This window comes from Cyprinodon variegatus, unplaced genomic scaffold (assembly GCF_000732505.1).
Source record: "Cyprinodon variegatus isolate N-32 unplaced genomic scaffold, C_variegatus-1.0 Scaffold702, whole genome shotgun sequence".
Lineage (NCBI taxonomy): Eukaryota > Metazoa > Chordata > Actinopteri > Cyprinodontiformes > Cyprinodontidae > Cyprinodon > Cyprinodon variegatus.
Genome location: NW_015151155.1, coordinates 408,683 through 418,915, shown reverse-complemented (window position 1 = coordinate 418,915; position 10,233 = coordinate 408,683). Strand labels below are relative to the sequence as shown.

The window sequence follows — 10,233 nt, the reverse complement described above, 5'->3', positions numbered from 1 at the left end:
AATTTCTGAATGTGTGTCAGGTTAGACTCTGGACTGATCAGCGGGGAATTTAAGACCAGTTGTGCACAAACAAAAGGATTGCCACAGTACTGTGTATATATATTTTTTTGTATTTATTTTCGGGTTCTATGTATGTTGTCTTGTATTGTTTACTTTAAATTTGTCTAATACATGGTATTGAAAGCAGTTATTTTGTGTCGTTTTATTGATTACTGACAACGGCTCCAGTAGACGAATTCTAGTCTTCTGATTTTCTTCCACCTAGTCCTTTTACACTTTAAATAGTGCTACATCAGTCAAACCACTGTCATTAGTAAGCTAGCTTTTTTCTTTTTTCACAGTTTACAGATAAACTCAGACAAACCACAGTCTTCCTCCCTTGTTATTCCAGGTAAAGGTTGCTGCTGTCATTGCCAGAAACATCAGAACACATCCTGTCTATAAAGGTGTGATTGACTTCACTTCATAAAAGTATGGGGAAAAAGAACAAAAAGGTAAAACTTGAAAAACTACTTTATATGAATAATTTTCTTATAACATAAATTACATTACAAATATAGTTATTTAAATGCCCAACCAGATACACACAATAATATTCCATTTTGGGGAATAAAAACATAGCACATTTTATTTTTTGTAAAGAATACTGCAGCTTCACTTTAGTTTCTTTACTCTCATGGAGATTGCACTATACGTATAATACATGGACTATTTGCACAAGTTTATATTATCTATACTTATAGTTAATCCAGTATTAACATGCTTTCCACATACCTAAATCAAAATTGGTGCCTTGTAACCAAGTCAGATTCTGCATACACTAATTTTCTCTCTTTTTGACGTTAACTCTCTAATACAATAGTGAAAAAGCTTTGCTAAGCAGATGACATTTCCAGCCATGGGTCTTTAAAGGCACATTATATGTTGAGTTGCATCATCACAGGGCAGATTTTGTTTTTCAGCAAACTAAGTGGTTTATGGGTAATTTTCCTCTAATGAGAAAGCAAAGTCTGCACTGATGACATTGCATTTCTCAGAAGAGCATAATTTAAACCACAACATCTTAATCTTACCTGTTAAATTGTTTCAGTTGAACTAATTTGAGGAGTGTATCGGCTAGCATTAGGCATACGTGATTCACCTTCAAGTTTTAAAAGATTAGAAAAATCATGTTAATTTTTGCTTGAATATGAAGCTATGTTAGAAATGGCACATTTAGAAAATAAAAAAGCAAAAATGAAATAATATGTTTTTTATTAAGATAAATTAAACCATATTAGCACACAGCAACCAGAAATCTGCATTGAAGATATTCAAAGGGATCGTAAACGTACTGAATCCAAGAAGAAAGGATGTGGTTTGCTACCCTATCAGAGCAACAGTTTTGTGAACTTTCTCCAATTTCAAATTATTTGAAGTTTAAATTTTTATTGTTTAGATGAAGTAAAAGAGAAACAAATTCTCTGCAATTTTGATATTTAAGATGTTTACTAATCTCTGTAATTTCAAGTTAAAGATAAGAGTGAATTTGACTTAAACGAGAGCGACTTCAAACCTGAGCAGAGGTGTTGCTCTACATCCGTTCACTACGAGGCATGTGAGTGGTTGTATATCTTGCAGGTTAATCATAAATGTGTGGTTATTTCCATGTGCACTCCATATGCAAAAATGCACAGGGCCATGTTCTTACTGGCAGAACAACAGCCGACTGCTGGGTTTCCGCTACTTTAACCACAGTGTACTTTTTTCCCTGAAGAATAAGAGACACGTAAAATACTTCTATTCTAGAATTTAGCCTTTGAAGATAACGTTTCATTTCCTCACAATAACCTTTATTATAATGGAGACTTTTAAAAACACCGGAAAACTAAGTGTTGCCATAATAAAAAATACAAAGAAAAAAAAAAACAAGTTATTTGCTTTATCATATCACACTCCTAGTTACCAAGTTGTTTAAATTTTCAATCAAACCTTTATTTAAACAGATAAAGGCAAATTAAGATTGAGATTGAAATGCAAGATTTGTAATTTCAAATTACAAATCTTGTAGGTTCTGTAATAGGGGTAGAGGAAAAAAAGAAAAAAAGTAAAAGCTACTTAATATCAGTGTATTTGCCCATAATCTAATCGGGTAATTAAGATGATCTGCCAAAGGCAGGAAGCAGCTGAGATCTTTCCTCGGGATGACTGGATTCTCTCAATGATTTATCCCTAACTTCTCTGCCAGGACTGCTCCACTTGATTGGATCAAAATATCCTATGGAGGTCCAGTGGACAGAAGGAGCTTAGGCAGCTTTTAAGGACATTCAGCAGTCTTTGGGTAAGAACCCAGTTCTTCATTGCCCTGACTTTGAAAAGCTATTATTTTCCCTAGAGAGGGGAATAGGAGCAGTATTTCTGCATGGTCTACCAGGAGACCAACATCCAGTGGCATTCATCAGCCGTAAACTTTCCCAAGGGAGATTCGTTATTCTACAGTGGAAAAAGAGACCCTAGAAATCAAGTGGGCTCTTGACTCTATAGTATTACCTCTTGGGAAGGGAGTTCATACCGCAGATTGATCATAAAGTCCTCCAGTGGGTGCAAAGGATGAGGGATGCAAACAGCTGTATCAGATGCCATTACCTGGCTATGCAGCCCTTCTGCTTCACCTTGGAGCACATCTTAACAGTAGGTTAACTCACTCACTGGGGTGGCGAGGACTTTTTCTTAAATGGTCTGGTAATTCTTTTTATCTAAATGAGTCACTTAATATTGGTTTACCACATTGTATTAAATCTTTTTACTTATGTGATTTGGCGTTGTTTAACTATTTAGTTAAAATAGTTGACTTATTTTGCCCTCTTGAAATTGTATGGTTTACTTTAAACTAATACTTTTCATTTGAGTTGCCTCTTTCTGTGATGCTGCCATGTTGGCTTGGCTGGGCCAGTTAAGCAAGAGTCCCAGCTGCAAAGAATTTCAGTGGCACTGAGACTTAATTGGACTGTTCCAATTATTTTAAAAGAGGAATGGGAAGGTTTAAGTTTTTCCATTTTGTTAGTTTTTTGTAATTTTGTTGTAGTTTTGTTTAAGTAGATTTATGTAATTTTCACTCCTGATCAGCGAGTATATGTTCCCCTTGTGTGTCAGTTTGTTAGGTCAATTAATACTTTAGTTGGTTTTCTTAAGTTTGGTTTTGTTGACCTCTTTTTCTTTTTGGGCCCAGATTTATGTTTAGAGTTCAAATGTTTTTTTTGTAAATAAATTGGTTAAACTTCCCTGTGCCTTTCTGACTTTTCTTTGGCTCGGTCGCTCACATTACCCAAACTGTTTATTAGAAAGGTTCAAGAGCCTCAGTGTGAAAAAAAAAGGTTGATGCAGTCAGGACTGTTTTCTTGCACAACATACAACTGGAGATTTTCCGTTGATTATTGGAAAAATAAATATCTAAGCTAGTGAGGGATTTCGTCAGTTTTCTAAGTAGAATGCATGAACTTTGTTCCTTATTCAGTAGAAAATGGTTTAGATAAAAACCAGCCTGTGGTAAGTTTCACTTCTAGCTGGACTTTTAGGCTACAAAGAAAACAGCCCTTTTTGGATATTTAAAGCTGCTTAATGATCAGACTTAGACAGACATTTAGTCATTTAGTAAACAAAAAGAGTACGGCATACAAAAACAAAGTTTTGTTCAGTACAGCTCTCAAGACATTTCCATTTCTAAAGTGCAGCAGTGATAATGATCAATAAAGCTCTGCATTGATGGGTTATATGGGAAAGGTATTTGTTTCAGTCTATGAAAGCAAAGATTGCAAAACATGCAGGTTGGTTAATTAAAAAAACAAACTTGTAGCCTAATGCTAACTATTGCTATTGAAATTACCAAATGAGTGCCTGACTGATATTGACAAAATTTGACTGAAGTGGAGCAGTCCTGCTAATGTCCTAACAATAGTAGATGCTTAAGTTAGTTTTCAATGCAGTTGTCTCTTTGAGAAATGTCACATCTGACAGAAATGCATCTATGTTAGTAGAAAAAGAATTTTGACCACCATCATTTAAAAAAAAAAAGTATCAGAAAAATTTTTTTTTACGTTGGACCCAGAAATGATCAGACTCAGACAGGTTAAGGATGAAGCAAGGGATCTGAGATTAAATTTTAAATTAATCCTGGAGATTCCTTTTTTTTTTTTTTTTTTTTTTGGAAGCTGAATCAACCATAAAAGATGGTAAAAAGAGCTGTTTTTTTTTGTTTTTTTACAACTTAAACCCTTATCCTTTTTAAAGTGCTTGGATGTTGCTCTAATCTTTAAACAAGACAGTTTTAAGTTTTAAAAAAATATAATATAATTGAAATATATTTTTTTTGGTTATGGTAACTTAATCTTGAATTCTTTGCATATCAAGCTGTTGTTCTTTTTTTTTTTTACTTTTTTTTTCTTGTCATTGGGGAATTGACGTCTATGTGAAAAAATCCATTGTGGGAGGTGCTCTACAAAACCCCACAAGTCTCTGCGTGTTCTTGTTTCACAATCATAGTGGTGCAGCACCCAAAAACTGTTCTGGCTAAGCTGACAGAGAACAATTAAATATGATTTTGTACAATCTTCTCATAATAACTTTGACCTTGAATGAAATCATTGTTGATTTAGACGCCTTTCTTTGCAAAAAAGGTAAGGAAAATAACTTTTTAGAGGTAAAGACTTTGTTTTTTAAACTTTGTTTCTGTTTTATCACCACCCTATTCCTGTCAAGCAAATGCTACACTTATAAAGACCAAAGTTGTGTCGTTTTTTTTAAAATAATGTTTTGCTTGTGGTCTTTATTTAAAGGCCAGATTGTTTAAAATGCAGTGTAATAATTATTAAGACGTATTTTTCTGAATGCTTCTAATGTGTCTCTTTTATTAAATAATTGTTTTTCCTCCACCATGTGACATTTGTAGGCCAGAGAGTGTTTGAGCTTTATGGCAAGAAGTCATGTTTGCCATGCCAGGATGGGTATTTTCAGCCAACAGAAAATCAATCGAAAAGTTGTACAGGATGTGAAAGATGTGACGAAGGTAGGAGATATGGCTTTACCAAGATGTACTGAAAATAATGTGTCTATACACAATACATGTAGTGGGAAACAAATGAAAATTTAGATCTGACATTTAAGTGAAGAGGAATTAAATAGGCCTATTAAATGCAGATTTTTGCTTTTTGGTTGCTTTAAACTTTGTGTTACAAATAAAACCAATATCTCTCTGGTTTAAATTCTAAATGTTATTTTTTCTTATGTTTTTTTTTTTGCAGCAAGAGGGAGTAGAGTCAAAGTGAAATGCACTAAGGAAACAAATACAGTATGTGAATGTCGGCCAGGATTTGTTCCATTTTCAAAGGAATCTTCCATCTGTATATGTGAAAAAGGATCGGGACTTAAAGATAATGGTAAAGTAATGATTTATTTATTTTTTTTACTTATAAAAGTCAAAGATGAAACCTCAATAAATGTTTATAATTTTCTGGTGACAGAGTGTTTAAAATGCCAGGATGGATATTTCAGCTCAAGCTATGATACATCCTGTCAAAAATGGAAAGAGTATGACCTTTTTTTTCCCATCTGTTTTAATCATATAAATGTACACTATTTTACACTGACATCTCAAGTACTGTACACATGTAACTGAAAATCATGATTCTTTCCTCTTCTTTTTTTAATTCCAGCTGTAAATCCGCAGGAATTAAAAAAGAGGGAACCCCCACCTCTGACGTCATCTGTAACGAGGTGTTAAATGGCAGCCAGACCACTACAGCACCTGCTGTCATTAAAAAGGTTTTCCCCTCGCTCTCAATTACACATCCTCCACACGAGGGGGTTCAAACACAGAAGACACTCTCTAACACCACCACAGCTCCTGTTCAACCCACCACTGTGAGAAAAAAAGTGCAGCCTAGCTTTCCGAGCTCAAACACTAGCAATCACGTTGGTAAGACATTTCCTGCCTTCTGTTCTCCGCAAATTTAAGGCGCTGTAATCTACAGCAGACCTGCCTTGTTTTATTCCAGGTACGGCCATTCTCACTTTGGGAATTGTTGGACTGCTCGTGTTAACGGTTATGACCTGCAAGCTACACATCACTCCCTGCTGGAGGACTAAACAAGCACTACAGAGTAAGATACAACTGAAGTAAACATGGGCTTTTATCCATGGTCTCAAACTCCAGTCTTCAGGGATATCCCTGCATAGCTTAAGTGCATTCTAGAGAAACTATTTGATTCATGGGTGCCCTCAAAAATTTGAGAACACTGGCATACGAGGAGTGATCAATAAGTAATGCCCCTGACCCACTGCCAGATATTTGTAATTTTGCATGTGAAGTCATTTGAATCTCTATAGATTACCGGTAAGTAGCAAATTACAGCTCTGAGCTATTTGTGGTTTCTGAAAACTGAGCCTGTTGAGTGTCGAGCAGCAATCCGTTTTTTCCATTGGAAAGGACTCACACCTCGGGAGGCTTTTGATGAAATTAAAGTAACTTATGGTGATGATGGCTGTTATATGACCTTCCAAAATGTTTTACAAGGTTATGTTATGGGACATTATCACTATAAGTTACTTTCATTTGATCAAAATTCTCCCATTGTGCGTGTCCTTTCAAATGCAAAAACTCAGACTTGACTCAGTTTTAACACCAGTAAATCAGAAACCACAATTAGTTCAGAGCTGTAATTTGTTATTTAATCTATAGAGATTTAAAATGCTTCACATGCAAAATTTCAGCTCGATCAAACATCTGGAAGTGACCCAGGGGCATTACTTATTGAACGCCTCTCGTATATGTTCTGATGATAGTAAAAATACTAGTTAATTTCATACTAAAGAGATTTATATTTGCATTTGAATAGTCTTGTAAAAGCTAGCTATAGGGAAAGGATCTTGCTGGTAAATTTCACTTTTCGCTGATGAAAAGAATCTGATTCAGTCTAGACTGGGATAAGCTGATGTTTGTAGCCTCTGTTATAAAAGTAATCGACCCTTTTAAATTTAAATCAAGAAATAAATATATATATTTAATGTAAGAAATATGCACATGTTCACATATTTTGTTGAATGATTGACCTGTTTTTAATTGTTTCTTAATATATATATTTTTAACATTTGTGTTTTTAATACAATTCAGTCATTCCTAAACAATCCAGTGTGGGGTGACATAACATGATTAAAATAGTAATAAAATGTGGAGTTAATATTTTTTTCTTTAAGTATTTTTCTGTTTATGCTTGCAGCCAAGGACTCTTTGTGTCGCAGGCCAGTTGAGGAAAGCGGCGATGGCAGTGAGTCCTCTTTGAAACTCAATCCAGAGCCCTGAAATAAGGCTTTCCTTGGATTTAAAATCCTCATCCTTTATTTCAGTGAATCCTCTTGGTTAAAGTTATTATAGATCCCTTTATTTCACCTTATATCATTTGTTGCATGTTAGACATACATCAAAATCATTTATATTGTAATATTTCTTTTTCAACCAGGACTATGGTTAATATTTGACCTTGGTTATGTTGTAATACATTATAAGGTATTTCAAGTTCAAGAAATGTACCTCGCTTTTTTAAACTGTGAATTCCTTTTACCGGTATGTAAACATTTTTTCCCCTATTACAAATACTTTTATACCTCTTTAGATTTTATAATTGCTACTTACATGTGTGTTTCTGCAGGTTTTATAAACCTACTTACATTCTATATTGTTAAATAAGTAATAGGGCTGGGACATCTCTGAGAAACATTCATTTTGAATAATCAAACAGTTAGAATATACAATAAGGTGTTAAAAAATAGTGGAGCAACATTTATCTGTTATTTTGTAATAGCTTCTCAGCCTCAATGTTTTGTTATGCGTTTTTTTTTTTCTCAGTCTGTTCCACTAGCTGCATCTGTTCTGCACAGAACAAGAAAAAAAAAAAATGCTTTCAGAGATATGTGGGGTTAGGGGAAGTACCAGGTGGAGCAAAATGGATTTCTAATTTGTCCTCCCACCGAGAGATGCTTACTATCTTTTTTTTTTTTTTTTTTTTTCTCTCGCTTTCCTGTATTTGGAAAGACTGATGTTTTGAAAGTGAACACTTTCATGTTGTTTTTTGCTTTCTGGAAATATTTCTCAGATAAGGAGAGTGAGAGGAGTATGAAACTTTGACCCCATTACCTTTCACCATTTCCATTTTACTTAAAAAAAAAAAAAGAAAAAAAAAAAAGATCTGCACCAAGTAGCTTCATGAGCCTGGTTGAGTTTGTGAGTTTTAAAATCTACCTGATAGAAGCTGGAGATCAACAGCTTCATACTAAGAGATATTTTTTCCAGAAAGTGTTGAGTCTTCAGATTGGATAGGACAAAAAAAAAAAAAAAATCAGTTGGATACATATACATATGTTTATTTTAGTTTACTTCAAAATCATTTTACATTATCCATATAAAGAGGCACATATAGCCTATCCAAGTCATTTCTGAGAAATGCTTATTTATTGGCCTGTACAACTACAATTAGTATGGTAGTGAATGTCAGTAATCAACATTTTACTACAAATGAAAAGCTTTTGGAGCAATCTATGAGCAATGATTGTTTTTATTTATTAAAGCGGCAAGGTTGCCTTCCTAGGATGGCTTGGCCTGAGGGGGGCGCCACAACCCTTAAACAATTATCTGTTATTTACACCCTAAATAAGTGTGCTACTGCTAAAGTACAATTAAATTCAATTGGGATGTCACTGAGCAGAATGATGTGTTTAATTTATTTGGGAAATTGAAAAAAGAGCATTTAATGCTTAACCTTCTTAAACTGAATATGAGTCTCATTTTTTTACTACGGTAAATGCCCAAGCTTGGACTTAGGTCAAGACTAACAAGTCCAAAGTCCAAGTCCTATGGTTTAAATTTCAAGTTATTAAGTCATAATGAGGTTTTCCTGAAATGTTAGTGACACAAGGTGAATTTCTGACTTTAAAACAGCATTTAGTCATTTCACATCAAGGCAGCTAAGTAAGAGGTATTTTGTAACACGACCAAATCAAGTCTTGAATACTTAAATCTGTGACTCAGGTCTGACTTGAGTCAAGTCATCAAGTGAAGATATGCATCTCTACAGATCTCTCATATCTATTTCATTAAGAGTTTTTTTGTTGTTTTTTTTCTCTAAGGTTAAGACTCACATTTTATTTTGCAAAATGGGCTCTTAAACGATTGTATGGCATAAGAAATGACTTGCACAGGGTACCTTTCATGCTAGATGCACTTATTGTAGGTCTGAACATTTGTTATACAGAGAAGCAGTGGAAAGTGTACCTCCACAAAACTGCTGTAAATGTCACTTATCCAGGAAGTTGGCGTGCCATTTCAAAGAAGTTAAATATATCTTCTACGAAACAAACCTGTTGGGTTTCTTTTATTTTTAGCTGTAACCAAACTTAGTAATTCCTGTAAATAGATAATTCATTTATTCCAGTTATTTATATCTTTTAGTATTACTTTTCTCTTTTTACTACTGTAATATGTATTTACTTGTTTGTACAATATGTCTTTTATTTGAATTATATGTATTGCTGGAAAAAGATGTACTGAGTTCTGGTGCATTTAAAAATGTAATAAAAGCGGTGGCTTTTGGAAGAACATTTATCTACTCAGATCTCATTTTCAGTTTGTTTCTCTCATTTAGCACCAAATTATTGTAGAATTACTTGATTTATATTACAATATCCAATTCAAACATCATAGTTGATTGGTTTTACAAATTGCCCTCGTTGTTACCAGTTAAATTTGCCCTAGTTATAATAACACTTATTAGGCATAACATTGTGACTACCTAGCAGGTGGGGTGAAGGTATCTCTTCATCATGGCACCTAATAGACTGCAGGTGGGATATAACCAGATTTAGAATAGGCTCTTGGGTTAATATATAATACTAATACATTTTATTTATAATGCAATTTACATTTCAAATAAAATGCTGAGAACATACCAAAAACATTAATACAGTAACTCTGACAGATTCCAACAAAGTCACTGAAATTTCAATTCAATTCAGTTTATTTAAATAGAAAAAATTCACAACAGATGTAATCGCAAGGCAGTTTACAGAGACAGTTCAACCAGATCATATAGTCAAACTGATTTAAAGTTTTCTGGTTAAGCTGATTGCATGGACACATTGAATCAAAGGAAATCCCTCACACCAAGCATGCTTGCAGCAACAGTGGAGAGGAAAAACTCCCTTTTAACA

General features: G+C 34.0%; 1 protein-coding gene across 1 annotated transcript; it reads left to right on the top strand.

Annotated features, from left to right (window-relative positions):
* Positions 1–4,826: 4,826 nt before the first annotated feature.
* On the top strand, positions 4,827–9,575 carry LOC107097496 (tumor necrosis factor receptor superfamily member 4-like). Its single transcript, XM_015394653.1, has 7 exons — positions 4,827–4,833; positions 4,925–5,041; positions 5,277–5,411; positions 5,496–5,562; positions 5,688–5,950; positions 6,030–6,134; positions 7,251–9,575. Exons 1-7 carry the CDS (start codon positions 4,827–4,829, stop codon positions 7,331–7,333), a joined length of 777 nt encoding a protein of 258 aa, XP_015250139.1. The 3' UTR covers positions 7,334–9,575.
* Positions 9,576–10,233: the final 658 nt, after the last annotated feature.